A 25,083-nucleotide genomic window follows, 5' to 3' on the forward strand; every position below is an offset into this window, starting at 1 on the left:
ATAAGAATATTAGAAGAGGATACTAGAGTCCATATAGAGTCCATATAGAAATACAATTTAAAAATAGTTGAAATTCGAAATTAAAAAATAAGGAATATTAGAATAGTAGACTAGAGTCCATATAGAAATACAATTAGGAAATAACTGAAATTCAGAATTAAAAAATAAGGAATATTAGAAGTAGCGTATAGAGTTCATATAGAAGTACAATTAGGAAATAACTGAAATTCAAAATTAAAAATAAGGAATATTAGAAGTAGAGTGTAGAGTCCATATAGAAATACAATTAGAAAATTACTGAATTCGGAATTAAAAATAAGAAATATTAGAAGTAGAGTATAGAGTCCACATAGAAATACAATTAGGAAATAATAGAAATTCAGAATTAAAAATAGGAATATTATGAGTAGAGTATAGAGTCCATATAGGAATTGAAAACTAACTAAAATTTGGAATAAACATAACAAAATTAAAAGTAAAGTTTAGAGTCCGTATAAAAATAAAATTTACAAATAACTAAAATTAGAAATTAAGAAAAACATGGGAAGAAGAGTTTAAAGTCAATATAGGAATACAATTTAGAAGTAACTAAAATTCGAAAATTAAAAATTAAAGAATATTGAAAGATGAGTTTAGAGTCCACATAGAAATACAATTAGAAATAATAAAAATTCAGAAATAAAAATAAATAATATTGAAAGAAGAGCATAGAGTCTATATAGAAATACAATTTACAGAAAATTTGGAATTAAAAAAAGAAATATTAAAAGACGAGTCTAGAGTCCATATAGAAATATATATAATTTACAAATAACTAAAATTTGATATAAAAAATAATTAATAACTAACACGTATATAAAATACAATATGAATATTACACATTAGTAGTTTTGTAAAGTTATTGCAAAATTTAAAATTATGTTATCATTTTAATATATTTGAATAATATAATGAGAAAACATATATGCTATTATATGAGAAAATATAATGATGCTAGCCACGCAATCTGCGCGGGCCACCATGCTAGTTGTAATAAATTTAGCATAGCTCCGAGATTTGAGACAAGTTTAATCGATTTGGCTTCAAATTGATATATTTGACAAATCAAATTAACAAAATATGATATAATTATCTTTTTCCCATCCCAAATTGCATATAATTAATAAAATATAGATAAAGCAAAACACACATAGAGCTGAGAGCCATGCGCCACTGTCGCCCCTACTTCTCACGTGTCGCTGCCGCTGCTGGCGTGACTATTGATCCCTTCGTGCGCTGTAGTCTCCGCTGCTACCTCCTTGCCCCTGCCCCCCCTCGGGTGCCACTACCCCTGGCCCCTACTCCCACCATGCACCGTTGTCGTCGCACCCTCTGCGAGCCCACACCGCTGCTCTCTTCATGTGTCGTTGTCGCAGCTCTCATCGCACGCCGCCGCTTTCACCGCCCCGCTACCTCCGCACGTCACCACCCCCACTCCCTCCTCGTGTCGTCACCTCTCCCTCCATCTCGGCTACTGTCCGCCACGCTAGTCTTTGGAGATGAATGGATGAGAAGAAATTTAGGGATATGATGTTGTGTACTTAGGGGTATTTTGTCAATTTGGCGTATAAATAGTTTTTTTAAATGAAATCTTAACAGTGTTTGCAAATAAGGTCAAACGACAACTTCAATTTTAAAAAATATGGTCAAGTGAGTAAACTTAAAAAAATAGAGACAACGAGGTTTAAATAAGCAATTGTCTGTTAAAGTTTCCCTGTCTTTCCCATTGATGAAGATGACAGCGGCAACCAAGCTGCAGTTTGCCGGCTTGCAGCCTCTCGGATGGCTGATGGACGGTTGAGATGAAGGCATTGTAGGCAAGGGCCAATCCTGTCCAACCCGGCTCCGACACGTGCCGTTGCCAGTTTGCCACACCTCGTCGAGGCGAATCCCCCGCCTTTGTGATTCGAACCGCTTTTTGGGATCATTCGAATCCAATCCAATCAATCGAATGCTGCAAGAAAATCCAACGCGCGCCACCGACACACGCGACGACCACCTCTCTACCTCGCCGCATCCTTCGATCCCCTCCTCTTTCACTGGTGCCCAGCGCTCGCCCGTCTCCACCCAACTGAACTTGACTTGCGCCGCCGCCGCCGCGGGGAAGCCTCCGAATAAACTCGCAGCCGCGGGGCCTCTCCGGCGATGCTCGGGGCTGCCCAGGGAGGATACTAGGGGCGGATTTCGAGGGCGACACGGGGGGTGTCGCTTGCTCCGGTCCGAGTCCGACGCTGCTGAGCCATCCACGGACCTCAACCCTAGGTATCGCTTTATCGAATGAGCGTTCATTCGCCTCTCCTTTCTCTGTCCCTTTTTTTTTGGGATCTAGATGGGGCCATGGTTTGCTCTGTTTCTGTTTTTTTTTTTTTGGTTCTAAAAAATTCGTCACGGGCTCATGGCTAGACGTACGGGGTGTTGTGGTGTATTTTGGATAGCCGAACAGCACGAATTCTCAATTGGCTAGATTACGGTTGGATTCCTGAATAGCCGACCTGCAATTTGGGTGGATTAGGTTTGGTTCCTGGATAGCCTACCTGGGATGGGTTAAGCTTAGATTCTGTGGAAGTAGAATTTTGGTTGATTATCAGGGGCTTAGAGTTGAATTCAGTGAGGAATTTTCGTTTTCTTAGATTTAGGCGTATTATGATTTAGGGAGGTTTCGTGAGGAATGGGATTTTTATTTTGCTGGTTACTGTTTGATTTCGGTAGGAATTTGAAGTTGAGGTGATTGTGGTTGCAAAAGAGAGAGAATCTGGATGTGTGCCATCTTTCTATTATTTAGGTCGTTGATTGCTTAAGTTTCAATCTAATGCTAAATTTATTGTATTACCATTCTATAACTTTTGTCTAACACCCCTGGTTTAAAATTTTCATGTGGAACCTGCTATGGATTGGTTGGGATATTTTCATGAGATCTCTTCATCAAAGCATGATCTGTGCTGTTATTACAATATAAATGGTGCACGTTGCTCTTGTTTACACTTATCTGTGATTTGTTAATCTTCTGTTAAACAATTTGCTCCCTATGTTTGTCCTGCCCTGAAATCTGGACTTGTTTAGCACAAATGGTGCATTTTCTGAGACATGTGAATGGCTTTATCTCTAGGTCTATGGTTTAATTTGGCGTAGGTTGATTTTTGATTCTATACTTTTGTTTCCCTATCATTTGACGCTTTACACACAAAAAAAAAAACTTCACCGTTATTGACTGACTGGCATTGAATATGAAGCATCTAGCTGTAATAGTTTCTCAGCCATTAGTATGGTTACGAGTTGTTATGCCATACTGATTGTATTTATCCTTTTTTTCCTGGAGTGGGCAAGGGAAGCTGTTTTTGTTTTTATTCATCCTCAGTAAAAATTTTCATCTAGATCAGATTATGTTTCCTTTGTTTGCAAGTGATGTTTAAAAGAGAAAAAAAAATAACATGTGGGGGCTAAATCAGTGAACAATATAAAATTTTTCATGAAATGCTGGTGAAAAGCAGATAAGGTGTGGCTTGAGCATAGTAAGTTTTGACCTATAGTGAGGCTGTACAAATCTTCTGATGTCAATCATCTTGATAATGATAAATGCATGAGTTCTTGCGCTTTAGTTCAAAGACCTCCACCCTGGCGCGCTGCCGTGGCGCCTGGCGATGGCATGGTGGCCGTGGACGGCACGCAGTTCGTGGTGGACTGCGGCAGGACGATCTTCTTCAGCGGGTTCAACGCGTACTGGCTGATGATGATGGCGGCCGACCCGGCGCTGCGCGGCGCAGTGGCGACGGCGTTCCAGCAGGCATCGGCGCACGGGCTCAACCTGGCAAGAACGTGGGCCTTCAGCGACGGCGGCGACCAGCCGCTGCAGTCGTCGCCGGGCGTCTACAACGAGACCATGTTCCAGGTCATCCTCGCTTGCTTACCATCGTCGTCGTCCAAACCAACGCAAAAACTCACTGGTTGTCTTCTCTGTAACGTTTTTCTGGGCAGGGGCTGGACTTTGTGATCGCCGAAGCAAGGCGGCACGGTATATACCTTCTCCTCTGCCTGACCAACAACTTTGACAATTTTGGAGGCAAGCGGCAGTACGTGCGGTGGGCGGGGGACGCCGGCCACAACCTCACCTCCGACGACGACTTCTTCACCAGCACCATCGTCAAGTCCTACTTCAAGAACCACGTCAAGGTCAGTATATATGCAAAGCATATGCATCGATAATCGATGTGTTACATTTCAATCTCACTCATTCATTCATGCTGCCGTTGCATCGGCGTCGATCGATGCAGACGGTGCTGACGAGGGTGAACACCCTGACGGGCGTGGCGTACAAGGACGACCCCACCATCTTCGCCTGGGAGCTCATGAACGAGCCGCGATGCTACGCCGACCCAACCGGCGCCATGGTGCAGGCGTGGGTGGAGGAGATGGCGCCGTACGTGAAGAGCGTCGACGGCCGGCACCTGGTGACACCCGGGCTGGAGGGGTTCTACGGCGCCGGCGAGCACGAGAGCAAGGAGCTCAACCCGTGGGGCATCTACTACGGCACCAACTACGTCGCCACGCACCGCACCGCCGCCGTCGACTTCGCCACCATCCACCTCTACCCGGACGTCTGGCTATGGGGCTCCAGCGCCGACGAGCAGGCCACTTTCTTCCGGAACTGGACGCGCTCCCACATTGACGCCACGGCGGCGTACCTCGGCATGCCGCTTCTCGTCACCGAGTACGGCAAGTTCCTCTGGAAGGAGGTCGGCGCCAACAAGGCGCAGAGGAACTACTTCCTCGACTTGGTGCTCGACGCCATCTACGCCTCGGCATCGCGCGGTGGCCCGCTCGTCGGCGGCGCGTTCTGGCAGCTGCTGCTCGACGGTGACATCGTCGCTGGCATGGACAGCCTCAGGGACGGGTACGAGATCATACTCGCCGAGGACAGCCGCGCCGCGAGCATCATCGGCGAGCACTCGGAGCAGCTGGCTGCCCTCAATGGCCAGGACGCGGATGTGCTTTGCCGCCGGGCAAGCTCTCACCGGAGGACGCGTCTAGGCAACTCGCTTAGCTGCGGCGGCGGCGACACCCTTGAACTGCTCCTCCGGATGGTCTTGGCTTGTTTCGTCTCTTTGTCCAGATCGATCTCTTCATTTATTGTACAGAATTTCATTCTTTTGTGATTTGTTCCATGCATCCATCTTCATGGGTATAGCTGTTCGTTGGCACATGTTGCAACTGTAACTAGGACAAATTTTCAGGATTTGTTCAAGATGATTGTCCTAATGTTTTGTACCGTAGTTTTCTTGTAGACTATATAGAATGCTTTCTGTGAAAAAAAAATACTATACTTCAAAACAATCCCATCTTCCAATACTACTCCCTCTGTTTCAGGTTATAAGACGTTTTGACTTTAGTCAAAGTTAAATTGCTTTAAGTTTAACTATATATGTAGAAAAAAATAGTAATATTTTTAACCCAAGACAAATTTATTATGAAAATATATATTCAATTATATATTTGGTGAAACTAATTTAATATTATAAATATTACTATATTTGTCTATAAACGTAGTCAAACTTAAAACAATTTGACTTTGACCAAAATCAAAATGTCTTATAACCTAAAACGGAGGGAGTATTTGCCAATGGAAATCGTCATTTGAACCTAACACAATATTAATCAGTACACTTTCTTACTATTTTGGAGGTTAACAGTGGAGTGTCGCTGACAAAAGTCCCGTGGAAATGTTTGAGTTACAACAGGGAAAACATTTTTGTTTGCCATATGCATCCTTCTCCATCTGTTTTTCTTTCTTTTTCTTTTTTTTTAAAAAAAAGAGCACTACACATTGAGCGCTGCAACAATGGGCCGGCGCCAAGCGCATTACTTCACCCCTAATGGGCCGTCATGAACACCTGATGGGTTTAATGTCATGAAACCTGAACTCACGCTCTCTCGCTGCATTTTTTTTTTGCAGCAATTCAAGCCACAATGATCTGGAAGAACGTTGGCCTTCCAAATTTCTTTACATTGTCTCTAGGAAAGGACTTGCAGGTGCATTCAGTTAGTTTCAGTTTCAACAACCCTGCAGTTTTATACTTATGCTGTTTTCATTTAATTCGACTAGTTTCAACAACCTCTAGAATTTCAAATTTAGATAGTAATAATGCATGCATGTGATTAGATAAAAAGTTAGCGCTGACATTTCCCGGTTGCTTTGTTTGCTAGGATTGTGTTGCATCTCATGATTCTCATCTCGATTTCGCGGTAATTTTCAAACAAGTGTACAAGCTTCTCAGGGTACTTCGCATCCAAGCTAGCACTATTGACCTGCATCTCCTTCAGAATTTGCACGATTTGCATGTTTAGTGGATTTGCAAGATTGAAAATCAGTTAGCCAAGTTTGGGACTAAATTATAAGAGCCTAAGAGGTCATCAGTGACCGATTTAATTTGTCAGCCACACCATCAGTTCTAAATTATTTTTGTGGCGTCCACAAATTTGGCCTGCATACTTTTTTAAAAAAATCTGAATTAATCAACCCTGTTATGCCAAAAACGGTTGCTGATGATAACATTTGATTTGTGCGTACGTATCTGCTGACGATAAATTACGACAGAAGCAACTGAAACTACGATATGATGGTCTGAGAAACATCATATGCCTTAACGGACGATCACATTACAGTTGAATTTTCTAGTTACTACTAACTAATTGCTTCTCTAATCGAGTCTCCGCCGTGCAACTCGATCACATGACACATGCATGGTCCATACGCAGTCAAAAAAAACAAAAACAAAAAACAAAAAGAACTTTGCTTTCGTCTAATATATTTGAGGCGCGCAAGCTTTGCGTGATCACGAAAAGAAGTCACAGAAAAACGCAGGCGGTGAATACTCGATCGAATTGAGTTCCCCAAATCGATCTCATCTCATCAACAAATGCTCTCAAAATTCGTCCAATGCATAAGCATGGAAGTGAATGAGTGATCCAATATTTCACAAAAACCCAGCTCTCAAAAGCCCACTGCAACCGCTTAATTACTTGGCTATAAATAAGGTGGTGAAGTGGCCATGAATGGATCACAAAGCTTCACCCACTCCAAACCTCTAACACCTGCAGTGGCCTGCTGCCTATATTTGTCCAATTCGACACCGATCGATCAGCTTAAGAGGCTGAGCTTAATTAATAATCACTAGTGGTCACACGTGTAAGCACTACTAGTTAGCATCAGTTTGCATAATCCCCTCGCATATTTGCAGCTAGCTAGTTATACATATATATGGCAGGAATCTAGCTTGGCTGTGCTTGTTCTTGATCCATCCATCGCCAATTCGCCATGCATGCGTTCTTGCCCTGAGTCGATCTTGTGAATTGGTGGTGGTCGGAGAGATAGATTGGTTGGTTGCGAGGGCGAGGCGGCGGCGGCGGCGGCGAAGGGGATGAAGGCGACGTCGGAGGGGGCGTGGCAGGGGGACAACCCGCTGCGGTTCTCGCTGCCGCTGCTGATCGTGCAGATCTGCCTCGTCGTCGTCTTCACCCGCGGCCTCGCCTACGCCCTCCGCCCTCTCCGCCAGCCTCGCGTCATCGCCGAGATCATCGTAAGTTGTTCTCATCATGCCTTCATCAGTTAAATTTCGCAATCCTTTCTTGTCCTGGTATTATGCAACCATACTATATACAACCTTAATTACTCCCTCCACATTTTAATTTTAATGTATGACGCCGTTGACTTTTTGACGAACGTTTGACCTTTCATCTTATTCAAAAAATTTATATAATTATAATTTATTTTATTGTGACTTGATTTATCATCAAATGTTCTTTAAATATGACATAAGTATTTTTATATTTACATAAAATTTTTAAATAAGACGAGTGATCAAACGTTGATTAAAAAGTAAACGACGTAGTACGGAGTACTTTGTCGTTGCATGAACTGTATGGTTTATCATTTTGTTCTTGAATCCTGACACGCTGTTGATCAACGACACCACCTCATCCTGGCAAAGTTTCCTCCATTCGCACATCCTTCTTCCCATCCCAAACAGTAATTACGAAAAACGGAGCGGTCCATTAGCACGTGATTAATTAAGTATTAGCTATTTTTTTTAAAAAAATAGATTAATTTAATTTTTTAAAGCAACTTTCGTACAGAAACTTTTTTTAAAAAAACGCACCGTTTAGCCGTTTGAAAAGTATACGCACGGAAAACGAGGAAGAATGTTTGGGAAAAGGGGATAGCAAACAGAGCCATATGGTCACTCATTCTTACCTAGAGTGATATAAACCGCAGTTACTTGAGGATAATTCTAGTACCAATAATCACAAGATCACCATACCAAAGACCAACCGATATTTTTTTAAAAAAAAAATGCGTGCTTTTATACTAGCACAACCAAAAAAAAAAGTTAAGCTTTGGACCTCAGGAAAATTAATCCGGCTTTGTAGGTAAGGGAACCAGAGGTGGTAGTTGCAGAAGATTGCTGGCTATTTTTGGGTCACCTGCTAGTTTTATCTTTCCTACTTTTAGAGCAACCTGTACTTAGTAAGCACTAAGATGATGTTCTTGACAAGATCAGTAGCTTCTGCTGCCATTGACAAATGCACCATGCATACAATGAAGAACACAATGCAAGAAGCTGAACCTTACAGATAAAAACGTAAGAAAACTGTTTCTGATCGAGTTCTTCCTCATCACACGTGTGTAACTCGTACCAGTCCACGATACGTACCACGTGCAATCGTAGGAACAACACATACTAACCAGAGTTTTCTTTCTTCGATTTTGAAAATATAAATCAAGCATTGCCCTTCTATAGAAAATACAGGAGTTGACTTCGTGAGGATGGCTCTGACTCTGATAAGCTACCGGCTAGCTAGTACAGTTAAACTAGTAGGACTAGTATGAACCATTTCGAGCCAGCTGACTGTTTGGATTATTCTGTGGCAATTACTGATGCAGCTATTTTCTATGCAAATATTCCCTCCATACTCGTAAAGGAGATCGCTTTGGACAACGACATGGTCTCCAAAATACAACTTTGACTTTTTGTTTATATAAAAAATATTTATTGAAAAATGATATATGTATACTTTTATGAAAGTATTTTTCAAGACAAATCTATTCATATAATTTTTACATGTTCAAACTTAACAACTTGAGAGTTATTTATGAATTATATTCCCAAGGTTTGACTTAAACATTGTCCTAAACGACTTCATTTACAAATACGGAGGGAGTATTTTTCTTGTGTAGCTTTCTCTGGACTAACATATATTTTAGCAAACAGATACAGTTTCCAAGAAGAAGAAAGTAGAGCTCTAAAAAAAACTGGAGAAGTATGGTTCCTTTACACTTTAAAAAACATAATTTTCTTAGATTCTGAAGAAACATCTGGATTAATATTAGGCCAACAGTTGCATCACCATTGACCACCAAAGCACAGCAGCAATACGCTGCCAAACAACCAATTACTACAGATCATCAGTTGATTCCTGAAGAATATTAAATATAAAATATAAGTAGTATATGTGCTGTATCAATTTCAGGCCCATAGCATCAATCATACTATACTCTTTGGGTTCTTTCCCTTACAGTTTTGTATTTAATTCTTCATTTATTTATTTCTTTATTACCCGTTTGAGCAAAATGGGTATGTTGCATCCGTCCAAAATAAGTTCATTTTTCATCCAACCCACAACACGTGCCAATTCAAAACTTATCAATTCTCAATGCAACTAGTTCCAATTTTATCTGCTCTCAGTATAATTATTTTTTACTTTTTACAAATTCTGGTACAATGATTACTTAAAAATAGATTTATTTTATTTTAGGACAAGTAGTAAGAGTAGGTAAAAATAAACTTATTATGAGACGGAGGGAGGAAGCATCTTTGTGTGATGATGAACTGACTGCAATGGCGGCGTGATACAGGGCGGCATCCTCCTGGGCCCGTCGGCGCTTGGGCGGAACAAGCGATTCCTCGACAATGTCTTCCCCAAGGACAGCCTCACCGTGCTCGACACGCTCGCCAACGTCGGCTTGCTCTTCTTCCTCTTCCTCGTCGGCCTCGAGCTCGACCCGGCCTCGCTCCGCCGCACCGGCCGCACCGCCCTCGCCGTCGCCGCCGCCGGGATCTCGCTCCCGTTTGCTCTCGGCGTCGGCGCCTCGCTCGTGCTCCGCGCCGCCATCGCCCCCGACGCCCCCCGTGGCCCGCTCATCGTGTTCATGGGCGTCGCGCTGTCGATCACCGCGTTCCCCGTCCTCGCGCGCATCCTCGCCGAGCTCAAGCTCCTCACCACCGACATCGGACGCATGGCCATGTCGGCCGCGGCTGTCAACGACATCACCGCGTGGGTGCTGCTTGCCCTCGCCATCGCGCTCTCGGGATCCGGGTCGCCGCTCGTGTCCATCTACGTCCTGCTCTGCGGCGTCGCGTTCGTCGGCTTCGCCACGGTCGCCGTGCGGCCCGTGCTCGTCTTCATGGCACGGCGGTCGCCGGAGGGCGAGCCGGTGAAAGAATCGTTCGTCTGCGCCATTCTAGTCATCGTTCTCGCCGCCGGCTTCGCCACGGACGCCATCGGCATCCACGCGCTGTTCGGCGCGTTCGTCATCGGCGTGCTCGTCCCCAAGGAAGGCGCCTGCGCCGGCGCGCTGACGGAGAAGGTCGAGGACCTGGTGTCGTCGCTGTTCCTTCCCCTCTACTTCGTGTCGAGCGGTCTGAAGACGGACGTCACCACCATCTCCGGCGCCAAGTCGTGGGGGCTCCTCGTGCTCGTCATGACGACGGCCTGCGCCGGCAAGATCGGCGGCACGGTGGCGGCGTCGCTGCTGATGCGTGTGCCGCTGCGTGAGGCGCTCGCGCTGGGGATGCTGATGAACACCAAGGGGCTCGTGGAGCTCATCGTGCTCAACATCGGACGCGACCGGAAGGTGCTCAACGAGGAGGCCTTCGCCATCCTCGTGCTCATGGCGCTCGTCACCACCTTCATGACCACGCCGGCCGTCACCGCCGTGTACAAGCCGGCGCGGCGGCAGGCGTCGTACAAGCACCGCACGGTGGAGCGCGCCGACGCCGACAGCGAGCTGCGCGTGCTCGCGTGCTTCCACGCCAGCCGCGGCATCCCGACGCTGATCAACCTCGTGGAGGCGTCGCGCGGCACGAGGAGGAGCAAGCTCACCATGTACGCCATGCACCTCGTCGAGCTGTCGGAGCGCTCGTCGGCCATCTCCATGGTGCAGCGCGCGCGCCGCAACGGGCTCCCGTTCGCGAGCCGGCGCGGCCACGAAGGCGGCGGCGGCGGCGGGGAGGTGGTGGTGGCGTTCGAGGCGTTCCAGCGGCTCACCGCCGTGACGGTGAAGCCGATGACGGCCATCTCCGACCTCGACACCATCCACGACGACATCGTCGCGTCGGCGCTGGACAAGCGATCCGCCATCATCCTGCTCCCGTTCCACAAGATGCTCTGCCATGACGGCACGCTCGAGCCCGTGGACCGGGCGTTCCACCAGGTGAACGTCCGGGTGCTCCGCGACGCGCCATGCTCCGTCGCCGTCCTCGTCGACCGCGCGCTCGGTGGCGCGGCGCAGGTCTCGGCGCCGGACGTCTCCTACTCGGTCCTCCTCCTCTTCTTCGGCGGCGCCGACGACCGCGAGGCGCTCGCGTACGCCTCACGCATGGGCGAGCACCCTGGCATCGCGCTCACCGTGGCCCGTTTCACGGCCGCCGCCGACGACGCCGCCGAAGACGACGACGCCATACAAAAGCACATCTCCAACGTGCGCAAGGCCGGAAACGACGGAGCGTTCAAGTACGACGAGGTGTCGGCCCATGGCCGGCAAGAAGTGGCGTTCGCCATCAAGACACTGGGTAGAGGCAAGAACCTGGTGGTGGCCGGGCGGTCGGCGGCGGTGGCGACGCCGCTGGTGGACAAGACGGACTGCCCGGAGCTCGGCCACGTCGGGAGCTACCTGGCGACGCCGGAGTTCTCGACGACGTCCTCCGTGCTCGTGGTGCAGAAGTACGACTCGAGAGGTGACACTGGCACATCGTCGTCGAGCCAAGCCGGAGGAGAGGCGACCGTGGAGGAATCCGGCGTGCCAATCCGCCGGCCATAGTCGCCGGAGGAGACGGCCGCTACGTCGAGGCAGCCGGCGGAGCCATAGTCGCACTGCCTCTCTGCTGCATGATAGCACGTATATAGCAACATTAGTGTGTCCCTCCTGTCGGTGATTAGATCATATTTGGTTGTTAATTATTAGCTAATTAGTTGTTAAATTAGGGTTCACAGGTTTATTTAGAGAAAGTTTAATAGTATAGCCAACTATGGCTCCAAATCGCCTATATAATAGCCAATGTATACAATAGTTACCTATAAATATATACTATATAATTAATAATGTCTGGTCTCACCTGTCATACACACATGAATCTTAGAGTCTGTGTTGTAGCTGGCTACAAATATGTAGTCCGCTGCTCTTATCTCTTCTCTTTTATATTTTTAAAATATGTTTGTAGCTGACTTATAGTTTGCTATTGTACCTGCTCTTAGAGCATCTCGAACAGGTTCCATATTTAAATTTTAGCAATTTTGAAGCAAAATCGTGCTCCAATAGCCATCCGGCTGGCCAAACTACTCCTCTCGTTGGCCAAATTTGGCCAGCCAAAATAGCCTAGCCAAATCGTGGGTCCCACCTCTTCCCCCCCTCTCGTCCGATGAACGTTGGCGCCGCACCTTTGCTACTTCGCGCCGCCGCCCGTCCGCTTAGGCGACGCCCTCCACTGGCTCCGCCCCACCGCCCCTCCGCACCGCCTCTCCGCGTCGCCCCTCCGCCGGCGGTGCCCCTCCGCGCCGCCCCTTCACACCGCCGCCCGTCCGCGCCGCCCCTCCACGACGCCGCCCCCTGCTTTGCCGACGCTGCCGTTGACCGCCGCCGGGGCCGCCCCTCCGCCACCGTCGTCCTTTGCCGGCGCCGCCCCTCTGCAAGCATCGACGATGAGAAGGAACGAAAGAGAAAAAGAAAAAAAGGAAGGAGGAGAGAGAGAGGGGAAGAAGAGGAGTGGAGACTGACATGTGGGTTCGTTGTTATTTTGGAGAGGATTAATAGAGAGTCTGTTGGAGTGATCATCTAGTTTGACTAGCCAAATTAGATGGAGAATTGGCCATATAGATGTTTGGAGAATCTAATTTAGAGAGACTGTTGAAGGTACTCTTAGGGAAAGTGATGGGCTAACTAAGTTAGTGGTTAATTAGTACAAAATGCAGTGCAGCTGTAATTTTGTAAGAAAAAAGTGTTGTAAACTTGTACCCCACCAGTTAGCGTCAAAGCAAAAGTTAAAATTTGAATTTTTAACTTGATTCGATATTTTCTGAGTAATTTCTTCTTATTTTTGGCTTGTAAATCGCTACAAATAAATATATAAAATACTGTAAATTAACATAAATGGCGAAAATATTGTACATCACACAAGCGTATTCTCACACGAATTTGTAATCGTTCCAGCGGCACGCGCTGCCGCCTCCATTTCCCACGCTACCGGCACCGCCCACCGCCGGACTTCCTCACCCGCGGCTCCGGCGGCGCCACCGCCCACCGCCGGACTTCCACCGCCCGCCCAAGTACTCCCTCTATGCCCAGCATCGGCGAACTTCTCGACCCCTCCTCGCCCTCACCAATCCCGCTCCTCCCCCCACCCCCTACCTCCTCTCTCCTCGTTTAGTTGAGATTGCTTACCCTGTTTGATTCTTCAGTGGTATGATGTGTAGATGTAGTCCGGATACGTGCAGCGGGAGCGCGGGCGGAGCTGGAGTATGGCCAATCTAGAGGGCAAAGGGAGGTAAATTAAGGTATAGAATTTCAGTTTTATCCATTACGCCTATGCTTTGTTTTCCAATTCATACTCACTCTCATGTGCAAACTAACCAGGATCTGGTAATTGGAACGATCCCCATTCCTGCAGACTCATAGTGTGATTCATTGAATCAAGCTAACAAACTGACTGAAAATTACCTCATCAGTGCTGAGTCTAGATCATAACTAACTTTATACAGAAAACATTGAGTTGTACAACATGTATGATGTATCTGTATCAACTTGTTCAATCTCGGTTAACTGGAACCAATTTATGAAAAGGTGGTTATCACTTCCCTTAATCTCTGCTCAGGTTGTTGTTTTCACCATTTTCCTTACTGTAGATCACTTGGTGTTGTGCATTCCCGTTCTTTCTGTATGATGATCAATTTTTTAGACTAAACTCAGGTCCAAGTCTCCCAAGTCCACTAAAGACTTGACTAATAAGTCCATCCACAATTTCTTTCTGTCAGTTTCCTTGACTGTCAAAATACTACTCCCTCTGTCCCTAAATATTTGACGCCGTTGACTTTTTTAAACATGTTGGACCGTTCGTCTTATTCAAAAAATTTAAGTAATTATTAATTCTTTTCCTATCATTTGATTCATTGTTAAATATACTACTACTACTCAAGTTTTTTAATAATATTCACAAAAGTTTTTTAATAAGACGAACGGTCAAACATGTTTAAAGGAGTTAACGGTGTCAAATATTTAAGGACGGTGGGAGTAGTATTCAGTAGTTTACACTTCACAGGGTCTAACAAAAGCCATTCCCTGCTTAGAATTGCCAGTAGGTTTCTTCAGCATACAATTACTATCTCATCTCAAGGAACTGCAGTAGACTCTTCCACCTGGACAATGTTCCCACATATTCTCTTCCTATCCCTGCTGCTCTTGGTTCCTGAAGACCCCAATTTTGCCGCTGGAGCTTCAGCCAATGAGTCATTCATTACTTTGGGATCCTCTATCAACACAAGCAGCACCCAGTACTGGTCCTCCTCTTCAGGCCGCTTTGCGTTCGGCTTCTATCCCAACGGCGAAGGCTTTTCTATTGGGGTGTGGCTTGTGATTGGTGTGTCAAGGACAATTGTGTGGACTGCCAACCGTGATGAGCCCCCAATTGCTGGTGGTTCTATCATATTTGGGCATGGTGGTGCGCTCCAATGGTCACGAACTCCATCAACTCCAGGTAGCCAACTGAACCCCATATCTGACAGTTCTACACCTGCTGCCTCTGCTGCCATGTTGAACACCGGCAACTTTGTACTGTATGATATGAACAGACAGGTCATATGGTCTACTTTCAGTTTTCCGACAGACACATTGTTGGCAGGTCAGAACTTGCGTCCAGGCAGATTTCTTCTTTCAGGTGTCTCTCAGAGTAATCATGCCAGTGGCAAGTATAGGCTTGAGAACCAACAAGATGGCAATCTTGTGATGTACCCAACAGGCACCATTGACTCTGGTAGTGCGTACTGGTCTACCTGGACTTTCAACATGGGCCTCCTCCTCACGCTTTCCTTAGATCCTAATGGTACCATATGGATGTTCGACAGGAAAAACTCCTATACAAAGATACTGTTCCATGCCAACCAGCCTTCCAATGCCTCCCCTGATATGGAAATTTACTATCGTCTGACATTTGATCCCGACGGCATCCTACGACTCTACTCACATGTTTTCTTTAAGCTTGGCAGGGCACCTACAACAGAGGTTGAGTGGCTTGAGCCTGGCAGTGATCGCTGCCTTGTGAAAGGTGTTTGTGGTCCGAATAGCTTCTGCCATCTCACCGTGACTGGAGAGACAAGCTGCTCTTGCCTTCCTGGTTTTGAATTCTTGAGCACTAACCAGAGCACACTTGGTTGTTGGAGAGCATTGCCAACCGGTGGCTGCGTGAGGAACAGCTCTAACGATGAGACGAGAGTGACAACCACGATGGTCGAAGTGAAGAACACTACTTGGTTAGAGAACCCGTATGCTGTTCTACCAGCCACAACTAGTATTGAAGCCTGCAAACTACTTTGCCTCTCCGATTGTGCTTGCGATATCGCCATGTTTAGTGATTCCTACTGCTCAAAACAGATGCTTCCCATTAGATATGGCAGGATGCCTGGTAACACCACACTCTTTGTGAAGATCTACACTTACCAGACCATATCCGGTACTCGCCAAAGGGCTATGAGTATCCATGCAAATTCTGCATTGATATCAGGGGTTTCCTTGGCCATCTTTTCTCTGTTTGTGCTATTAGTGGCATCTCTATTACTTATCTGCAGGCATCGGCGATCATTGGCGCACATGACGATGACGGCACCACGGCAAGAGGACTCCAGGATTGATGGGAACATTGTTGGCCTCAGATCCTATTCTTTCCAGGAACTAGATTTGGCAACAAATGGTTTCGGCGAAGAGCTTGGCAAGGGGGCATACGGGACAGTATTCAAAGGTGTCGTGGCCGACACCAACCAGGACATCGCTGTGAAGAGGCTCGAAAAGATGGCTGAGGATGGGCAGCGTGAATTTAACAGGGAAGTGCGTGTGATTGCAAGAACACACCACCGGAACCTGCTGCGATTGCTTGGTTTCTGCAATGAGGGCATTCATCACCTGCTTGTGTATGAGTACATGCCAAATGGATCCCTGGCAAACCTCCTCTTTCACTCAGATGCCTCCCCTGCCTGGAGCAAGAGGGTTGCAATTGCACTAGATGTTGCCAGAGGGTTGCAATACCTGCATTCAGAGATAGAGGGCCCAATAATCCACTGCGATATCAAGCCAGAGAACATACTCATTGACAGTTTGGGGATAGCTAAGATTGCTGACTTTGGGCTAGCAAAGCTACTGATTGGGAACCAAACAAAGACATTCACCGGCATCCGAGGAACCCGGGGCTATCTAGCACCGGAGTGGAGCAAGAACAGAGCAATCACCGTGAAGGCAGACGTGTACAGCTACGGGATCATGCTTCTGGAGGTCATAAGCTGTAAGAAAAGCATGGATCTGAAGCGGGCTGGGGAGGAGTACAACATTTCCGAGTGGGCATATGAGTGTGTGATGTTTGGTGATGCTGGCAAGGTGGCAGATGGTGTCGACGAAGCTGAGCTGGTGAGAATGGTGAACGTCGGCATTTGGTGCACACAGAGTGAACCTGTGATGCGACCAGCGATGAAGAGTGTTGCTCTTATGATTGAAGGTGCCATCGAAGTTCACCAGCCCCCACCCCCTGCATCATATTCGCAGTCACTAACATGAGCTGCAAGCATAATTCTGAGTAAGTAAAAGGCAAAAAAAAAAGAGGTCTACCTGTAACATTTTTTTTTAAAAAAAAAACTGTTGATAAGCAGAGTGCAATCTGAATCTACTGAATAGATCCAGAGTATATGAGAAGTGGCACTTAGCAAAAGGTGTGATCAGAAGAAACCTCATTGATTGTGTAAAGGGAAAAAAACATTTGATAGCAGATACCCATTACAGAACAACTCTTTGTCAACAGGCACAAAAGAACCTAGCTAATTTTTTGTAATTTTAACAATTATAATATTTCAGACTTTTTTTAGTTGAAATGTCAGGTCGTTTGCTGATAGAAATCCTTGTTTAATTTGCAGAAAAATGATGAAGTTTGCTTGAAGCGCTGCAAAGTACAGCAAGGGTCGTCCGTCTATCACCAGTTCAAATACATGAGCTTGCATCATGGAACACCCTGAAAATTGACAACCAAGTCTTTTACATTATGCAGCTATAAGTTTTACATTTTGATCGGTAGAATGCTATGGATGGCATAAGTACAGGAACGGTCCTAGCAGATGCTGTTATGCTAGAAGTCTAATAGATCATTTCAGTGCAGGAAAATATATGATGAATCATGTACTCTGTTTCTGATATGGAATAAAGTTTATGAGTTCTAAAAAAAAAGTACAGGAACGGAAATCCATTTTCGTCTGCGATGGAGCCTTGATTTTTAGTTAACTGCCGTGTTCGCTTTTCTGATCGCGCAATGCATGTTGGATTGTTCTCTGAATCGTTGTAAATACATTGCTGCATTCTATCGTATCAAATGATTTGAAACTATGTACTACCTCCATGGCTCTGTCCTAGAATATATATGAACTTTTAACTATAGATTTGAATATGTACTTGTTCAGATTTATAGTCAAAATTATTATATTTTGTTACGGAGGTAGTTTGAAGTAAATGATTTTGATGTCAAGCAAATCAACTATTTGAAGTAAATGATTTGGCAACAAAATGAAACGATGAGAAGTCCCGGCCCACCAATGGTTACTGGATCTCAGGCTCTCAGCTACTATTCGTGACTCGAGTTCGTGATGGGCCGAGACCATGATCGCTACCAATGGTAGAGTGATCGGCACAGCACCATCGAACCAAATTGCCCAAACGCCAGAACGAATCACTCTGATGAATAGTCGACAAAAAAAAAGTATCACTCCGAAATCCGAATCCACGATGAAGATGAATTTCATTAGTCCACAAAAGTATCACTCCGAAGTCCGAATCTACGATGAAGATGAATTTCATTAGCCCACAAAAGGGCATTACATCAGACTTTACAGAAAGAATCGATTCAACTCTTCTCATTAGTTATTACAGATCGATCGATCGAGATGATCAATCGAGCAATGCATATCTTCATGCATCTCAGTTGATCAAACAAACACCTAACTAATTGATTGATACGTAGTACATAGTACATGTCTAACTAAACCTGTTCTCTGACGAAAAACACTGCACTACTTAGTGCTACAGCCGCTCACTACACCTCAATCAAAAACTTGTTTCATTTAATTAGGGTTCGAGCCAAGAATGTCGTCGAGGGTTTCTCCGGAAGCCAGCCGCTGGATGATCTCCTCTTCGCCCATGCAAGGTCCGTTCGTCGTCTCGATGAATTCGTCTCCGCCGCCGGCAACCTCCATCGTCGGAGCCCACGGCAATGGCTCGTCGTTCATCAGATACCTCATGTACTGCTCCGTCGTGGCCGTGTCGAATTCCACTCCCAAACTGTCGTCCATCGGCGCCGACAGCAACGCATCCAGGTCCAACTCCGGCAGGATCGCCGGCTGCTCGCTCCCGGCCTCCTCTTGCCGCGGCCGCGCGCTGGGCGGCGCCTCCGGGTGATCCGCGCCGTCGTCCGCCTTCCTCTTCGAGCCGGAGCATGGCGAATCGGCCGACTTCGCCGCCGCCGCCGTGCGCGCCTCCGCGCAGACCGCGCGCGGCGAGCGGTAGACCTTGCAGAGCACCTGCTTGTCTGCTCCGTCGATGGCGTCGTCGTCGAGGCCGTACTCCGTCATGCACCACCCTAGCCTCGTGAACGTGCGCGCCGACCCCGACGACGACGACTCGTAGACGCCATAGGAGAACTTCTGGAGGTACCCGACGCGGCGGCCATCGGCGCCGATCACGGCCTTCTTGCCGCCCTCCGACTTCCACACGCTCTCGCCGCCGCCGCCGCCGCCGACCGCGCGCTGCCGCCTCCCGGAGGTCTTGCGCTTGCTGGTGAAGCGCGGGGAGCAGAAGAAGTACCAGACGCTGCTGCTCCCATGGGTGCCCGGCGCCGGTCTGTGCTCGCCGACGAGCTCGGCCGGATTGGCGGAGTAGACGTCGGCGTGGTTGATGAGGCGGTCCTCGAAGGGGATCTTGGCGATGCTGGGGCGGAGGAAGAGGGTGATGAGGCCGTCGTCGGAAGGGTGGAAGACGTAGCCTGGCTCAAGAGCGATCTCGTCGTCGTCGGCCATGTCGGCGGCGCTAGCTCTCGCGTTGCCCTAGCTTCACCTCGATCAGGGGAGAATCTGAATTGATCGAGGAGAGCTAGAGCTAGCAGATGGTAGCCGATCGAGGGTATTTATCGTGGACGTGGCGCACGTACGCGCGATCAAATCGCAGTACAGACAATGCAATCGATCGAGAGTTCGAGACCGACTCGGACTCAGGCGAACCAAATGGTTTTTTTTTTTTTTTTGGCGGGAATGCGGTATTTGTACGCGTAAGACGAGTATGATTTACTAGTTTGTTGCAAAATGGTAATTAGCCCATCGAATTTATGCTTTTTCTGATGGGCTAGGCCTGGGACCCAATTCCGTGACGGGTGAGGCCCATCACTGAAACGTCGTGATGCGGCTAGGCCCAAATTTGGACAGCGTGGCCGGGGTCGTGACATCATCAGGTTCAAAGGGGGTTCGGAGTTTCCATCCTCCGAACCCCTTTGACCTCTTTTTCTCTCCACCACATGAATGCCTTTGTTTCTCTGGTTCCTTCTCTGAATTTCTCTGCTAATGAAGCTCAATCAAGTTATCATGCACCACCATTGAACTACTAATCTTCTAACACGCGTTTATTATCGATCTTGCCAAAACCATGTTCATGCATGCTCTGGCCATTCAGCGTCTGCTACTGATTGATCATGCAGTACAACTTTGGTCCCTTCTCTGAAATGTTACCATTTTTCTTCTGATGAAGCGTACATACCATGCGTTGCATGAGGCAAACATTCATTTTCTGCAGCCGGAGCTGGAGAGTAGCTCAAGTCGTGACGCCGCCAGGTTCGGAGATTAAAGCTCCGACCCCTATTTTGACCTCTTTTTTCCGGCCCCAACATGGATGCAAAATGTCTCCTTCAATTCAGCCGCCCATGGCTCTCTTGTCCTTATCATGCATGTATGGCCACACATGGTGAAGAAATCGATCGATAGAATCAAATTCACGAGACATTCAGACATGTTGGAATTAATAGATGGGCTAAGGCCAATTCAAAGATTAATTCTTTAGAAAATCACAAAAGCCCATCTCATAAGATGGTATGTATGTGAGTTTAATACCACTTTGCTTATTATAGGAGAGGGAACCTCCTTAAAAGGGAGGATGCCCTCCTAGCCACTTGAAGCATGTGTGGTGGAGAGAAGAGGGGGGAAATACACGCGCTCGCCCTGTCTCGCAGGGCAGGGTTGTTTTGCTGCGGGAAATTCGGATTTGTTTTGTTTTGGAAACATTCCAAAAAATCTGGTGCGTGAAAACGGCATGGAGTTGCGCGACTTATCCGGTTTGCTGCGGGAAATTCGGATTTGTTTTGTTTTGGAAACATTCCGCTGCGGAAAATTCGGATTTGTTTTGTTTTGGAAACATTCTGAAAAATCCGTTGCGTGAAAACGGCATGGAGTCCGAATAAGTTATGCGCGACTTATCCGGTTTGCTGCGGGAAATTCGGATTTGTTTTGTTTTGGAAACATTACGAAAAATCCGGTGTGTGAAAACGGCGTGGAGTCCGAATAAGTTACGCGCGACTTATCCGGTTCGGTTACGCGGAGTGAAGATCATGCGGGCGCCCTGATCAAGCGACCTATCTCTATATAAACCGAGTCGCTGCCTTCACGCAACACACACGAAATCAATCTAGGGTTTGCCTCCTCTGTACTGCGCCGTCGCTCGTAGACTACTACATCCCGCTCGCCGGCGTGCACCGGCGATCGGGAGAGCAGGTCTCCGGAACCTCTGCCTTCGACGTCTTGCACCGGGAGAAGGCGGCAATAAGATTTTTGGGAAGCGCTTCGCGCGACTGCTCCCTGTTCGTCCGTGACGGCTCGCCTTCCTCTCCGCTCACGTGCTGCACGTCTTCATCGACGCCCGCAACCACGAGTAGTTCCTGCCGAGCAACCGGTCTTTCCGCCACCTCGATACGTGTTCGACATGTTGCGCATATTTGATCTGTTCATGTTTTACTACTTAGTTTACATGTGTAGATCTAATGATGCGTTCAATCTAGTTTGCATCTGAAATGTAATAAATTAAATCATTATGTGCTTATAATTTCAACAAGACATTCACAACATTAACAGTTTAGCTGTTAGATGGAATCGGCAGCATAATATTTACATGGGTATTACTACCGCTGCGTATTTTGCCACAGGTAGACAAATCAAGTGTGCTTGGCGACAAGAGATTTGCTATTATTGCAGAGAGCTTAGAGCTCCATCAACATGGACAAAAATACAGCACCGGTATAGTTCATGAAAGGTCTGTTTGCTATAAACAGATCCGGGATAACAATGTGGGGGTAAAGTACGGTCTGGATTTCCCAAGAACAGATCCAGGATTTTCTTGATACAAATGCTCTCGAAGCTCTACATGAAAAGCATCACAAGTGATCCATAAGCATATATTAGACAGGCATATGCTAAAAGAATATCTACTTTTTCATGCACTATGTCATATGGGAAGCCTATGTTTACAATGTACATTAGTTTCAGTACGGGCAAGCCAAGAATATTGTGCAAGTACACTCCGGTTTCATGAAATTAATGGACCAAAATATTTTTTTTAGTTGCGCCAATAAATAAATGCATGCAACCTTAATATCTTGTTTTATTGCGCAAATCAAGATGAGCATAACAATATACTGATATGTCCACACAACAGATTGCATAGTATTAATCTCTTGCCTATCACATCAAGTAGAAAATGACCGCTTGCGCTTCTGAACATCAAACTCAACATCAATGAGGCCGGTTATACCAGCTTTGATCTTCTGTCCTGGTCGTACTGGGCCTACACCCTCAGGAGTACCTGCAGAGGAATTCATTAATAACCCCCACAATCACAACTCTAATGCACAACAAACTGTTCTCCAAAAATGTGATTTACCGGTCAGTATAACATCACCCTCCATTAATGTCATGATGGAACTGATATAACTTATTAGAGATGGTATCTTGAATATCATATCACTTGTAGATCCCTTCTGCCTAAGTTCATCATCAACCTGGACAAGATTTCTCTATGCTTGTTAATAATTTGTTGTACTTTCTACTTCTTAGGGGGCAAATGAATAGATTCACTACATGCCTACATATTTGTATAGTTACCTTTAGCCAGAGCTCTAGATCATCAGGATTAGCTACATCTGATTTTGGAATCTGTTCAATAGAGCAAGAATCATCAAGGAAAGTCAAATGCATTGGATGCAGCAATGGAATTATGTAGTTCATATTCAGTAGAATGACATCGGCAGCATTCAGAGAATACGATCCACGACCAACAAAAGGAGATGCCAATCTGTAACTAGTATCCTGTGGTTCTTTTCATATGATATTGACTCACCTTTTCCAGCATTCTATGATTTATTTCTATCCATTAATAATCATAAAGATTACTGGTGTATATTCCGTCTCTTCAGTTATCCACTACTTTGAATATGGTACTTGGAACTATTTATTACAAGCAAATACATGGAAATGAAAAATAACGTGTCGAGTCACCACCTGAACCAGTTTCTTTAAGCAAGAGAACACATTGCTTACCACTGCACTAATTGGAGTGAAGGTGTCCTGTGCTTTACCCAAAGTCCAAGGAAGACCTGCAGACTACAGAGTACATTGGTTTCTAAGTATAAAACATAGTACAAGACTGAAAAGTTATCTTACATTAAGAAACTATGTGATTGATTCATACAAGTACCAAGGATACAACTGCCAATTAGTTACCATGATTTTGCACAAAAATAGTTATAAAAAACATTGTGTGTATATGATCAAACAAGATAGTGGTAACCAAATTCAAAAGAAACAAATAGTTCTTGTTCTAGTAGCTTATACAATTATTAGTTGATATGATTGCATGAACATAATAAAGAAGCAGCTACTGAGATTATAGTGTGCAGCTTGTTGCTGAATTTCTTTTATCAATTTGAATGTTATGCTCTTATCTATCCTCTGAAACTACCAAGGATGATAGATGGCAATAAGGTGACAAGACCAAAGAAAACTAGGGCAGCTAGTGCACACCTTAGCCGCAGACTGAAGTTCTCTTGCTGTCATGTCCAAAGCAAGTGCATAACCTGGGAAATCCAAAGATATACCATTAGTTATAATTGTACTTTGTCACTGAAAGGGGAAAACTGAAAACCAGTATAGCTTTTTGTTGACTCGTAGAACCCACATTAACAAATACTAGCATAAAAGAAAGAGTAATAGTGAACAATCTGCTACTTACTGTAGCATAATTTGGTATTGAACCAAACAATAAGATCAATTTCACTACCATGATTATTTAGAGAACATGAAGCAACCAACGATAAAAGAAAATGTGACTATGTTAACGAATACTCCTCACTAATGAGACTTTCATGAGCCTGGTCATGGCAAAACAGGCATTGAACAAGCAGATGGCTAAGAGCTTAAAATTCCATGTCTGAATTTTTCTACCAAGCCTGTCAAATGTATATGGACAAAGTTTACCGGAATTGCTGAAAGAGTGAAATTTATATGTCCTATAGTTGTCCACTTTCAGTCTAAGTCTCTAAGGCCTGCTCAAATAGTTCTGAATGGCAATTCCAAGGTTCTAGTACGTAGTTTTCACAGAACAAAGCATATCGGCATCTCCTATTCGGATTTTTCGGTGGAAATCATATTTTGATTTATTTACCAAACTTGTGATTTTCTTCCATGATCAGGGATATAGAAGTATACAACTCATCACACAACTAATCAGCTGAAAGGATGCCACCAGTTTAGATTAGATCCATTTTATCACAGCACATCCTAGATTATCAATTACCTCCTACGAAGTCCATGGCGGATGCTTCGGGGACGTCGCGCGCGCGCTGGGAGATGACAACGGCAAGCTCGACCTCGTGGTGCAGCGACTCGACCGGCTCCGGCACCTCGATGGCGGCGCCGGCCACGCCCGCGTGGAGGAACGACGAGGTGGGCTTCAGGAACAGCACCGGCTCCTGCAACCAGACGCGGCACGGGCACCACCGACGCCGGATCAGGGCACCCCGCGGGAAGAAGGCGACCGGAGAACCCACCGCCGCCAGTGGTGGTTCGGGATTGGAGAGTACTGTACCTTGGGGACGGGGTTCCCGAGCTCCTTGGCGTGGGCGACGAAGTTGCGGCCCACCCCTACGATCTTCGTGCTGGCCGCCAGGAGCCTCTGCGCCGCCGCCGCCATGGCCGCCGGAGGAGAGCTGCGAGCGGCGGAGGGATGCGTCGATCGAGGAGGTGGAGGTGGTGGTGACGGGGAAGAAATGGACTCCAGCGCATGGTCAAGTGACAAAATATACGGCCCATAAGACAAAAACCGGCATATCATGGCCCACAAGACAGACACCTGCCTTCCTGTGTCAAACTTTTATAATTTTGACAAAGTTTTGTAGCAACTCTTGTAACACCAAATTAGTTTCATCAAACCTAACATTGAATGTATATGTT

The 25,083-nt window shown here is 46.2% G+C and overlaps 5 protein-coding genes across 13 annotated transcripts; 3 read left to right on the forward strand and 2 right to left on the reverse strand.

Annotated features, from left to right (window-relative positions):
• The first annotated feature begins 2,031 nt into the window (after window positions 1-2,031).
• On the forward strand, window positions 2,032-5,384 carry LOC4334653 (mannan endo-1,4-beta-mannosidase 4-like). 2 transcript variants are annotated; one of them, NM_001418976.1, is made up of 4 exons: window positions 2,032-2,301; window positions 3,636-3,925; window positions 4,012-4,206; window positions 4,308-5,384. In NM_001418976.1, exons 2-4 carry the CDS (start codon window positions 3,683-3,685, stop codon window positions 5,187-5,189), a joined length of 1,320 nt encoding a protein of 439 aa, NP_001405905.1. In that variant the 5' UTR covers window positions 2,032-2,301; window positions 3,636-3,682; the 3' UTR covers window positions 5,190-5,384. The 2 variants fall into 2 exon arrangements, with proteins under 2 accessions (NP_001405905.1, NP_001405906.1); NM_001418977.1 differs by lacking the exon at window positions 2,032-2,301 and having other exon boundaries at window positions 2,851-3,925.
• A 1,755-nt stretch (window positions 5,385-7,139) lies between these two features.
• LOC9270824 (cation/H(+) antiporter 19) lies at window positions 7,140-12,412 on the forward strand. Its single transcript, XM_015774824.3, has 2 exons — window positions 7,140-7,610; window positions 9,947-12,412. The coding sequence occupies exons 1-2, from the start codon at window positions 7,452-7,454 to the stop codon at window positions 12,128-12,130; spliced, it is 2,343 nt and encodes a 780-aa protein (XP_015630310.1). The 5' UTR covers window positions 7,140-7,451; the 3' UTR covers window positions 12,131-12,412.
• A 1,069-nt stretch (window positions 12,413-13,481) lies between these two features.
• Window positions 13,482-17,794, forward strand: LOC4334654 (G-type lectin S-receptor-like serine/threonine-protein kinase LECRK3). Of its 7 annotated transcripts, none has more exons than XM_015773190.3 (4): window positions 13,482-13,632; window positions 13,765-13,860; window positions 13,940-17,138; window positions 17,473-17,794. In XM_015773190.3, exon 3 carries the CDS (start codon window positions 14,549-14,551, stop codon window positions 17,117-17,119), a length of 2,571 nt encoding a protein of 856 aa, XP_015628676.1. In that variant the 5' UTR covers window positions 13,482-13,632; window positions 13,765-13,860; window positions 13,940-14,548; the 3' UTR covers window positions 17,120-17,138; window positions 17,473-17,794. The 7 variants fall into 7 exon arrangements, with proteins under 7 accessions (XP_015628676.1, XP_015628679.1, XP_015628674.1 ...); XM_015773193.3 differs by having other exon boundaries at window positions 16,144-17,138; XM_015773188.3 differs by having other exon boundaries at window positions 13,780-13,860.
• An 872-nt stretch (window positions 17,795-18,666) lies between these two features.
• Window positions 18,667-19,617, reverse strand: LOC107280344 (NAC domain-containing protein 72-like). The gene has a single exon (XM_015774184.1). The coding sequence runs from the start codon at window positions 19,615-19,617 to the stop codon at window positions 18,667-18,669; it is 951 nt and encodes a 316-aa protein (XP_015629670.1).
• Window positions 19,618-21,653: 2,036 nt separating this feature from the next.
• On the reverse strand, window positions 21,654-24,890 carry LOC4334655 (probable acylpyruvase FAHD2, mitochondrial). 2 transcript variants are annotated; one of them, XM_015772806.3, is made up of 8 exons: window positions 24,719-24,890; window positions 24,428-24,602; window positions 23,656-23,708; window positions 23,173-23,235; window positions 22,738-22,788; window positions 22,517-22,634; window positions 22,315-22,438; window positions 21,654-21,996 (listed from the first exon to the last, which is right to left on the reverse strand). In XM_015772806.3, exons 1-7 carry the CDS (start codon window positions 24,821-24,823, stop codon window positions 22,323-22,325), a joined length of 681 nt encoding a protein of 226 aa, XP_015628292.1. In that variant the 5' UTR covers window positions 24,824-24,890; the 3' UTR covers window positions 21,654-21,996; window positions 22,315-22,322. The 2 variants fall into 2 exon arrangements, with proteins under 2 accessions (XP_015628292.1, XP_015628291.1); XM_015772805.3 differs by lacking the exon at window positions 21,654-21,996 and having other exon boundaries at window positions 22,214-22,438.
• Window positions 24,891-25,083: the final 193 nt, after the last annotated feature.

Source organism: Oryza sativa, chromosome 3 (genome assembly GCF_034140825.1).
Source record: "Oryza sativa Japonica Group chromosome 3, ASM3414082v1".
In the NCBI taxonomy this organism is placed as follows: Eukaryota; Viridiplantae; Streptophyta; class Magnoliopsida; order Poales; family Poaceae; genus Oryza; species Oryza sativa.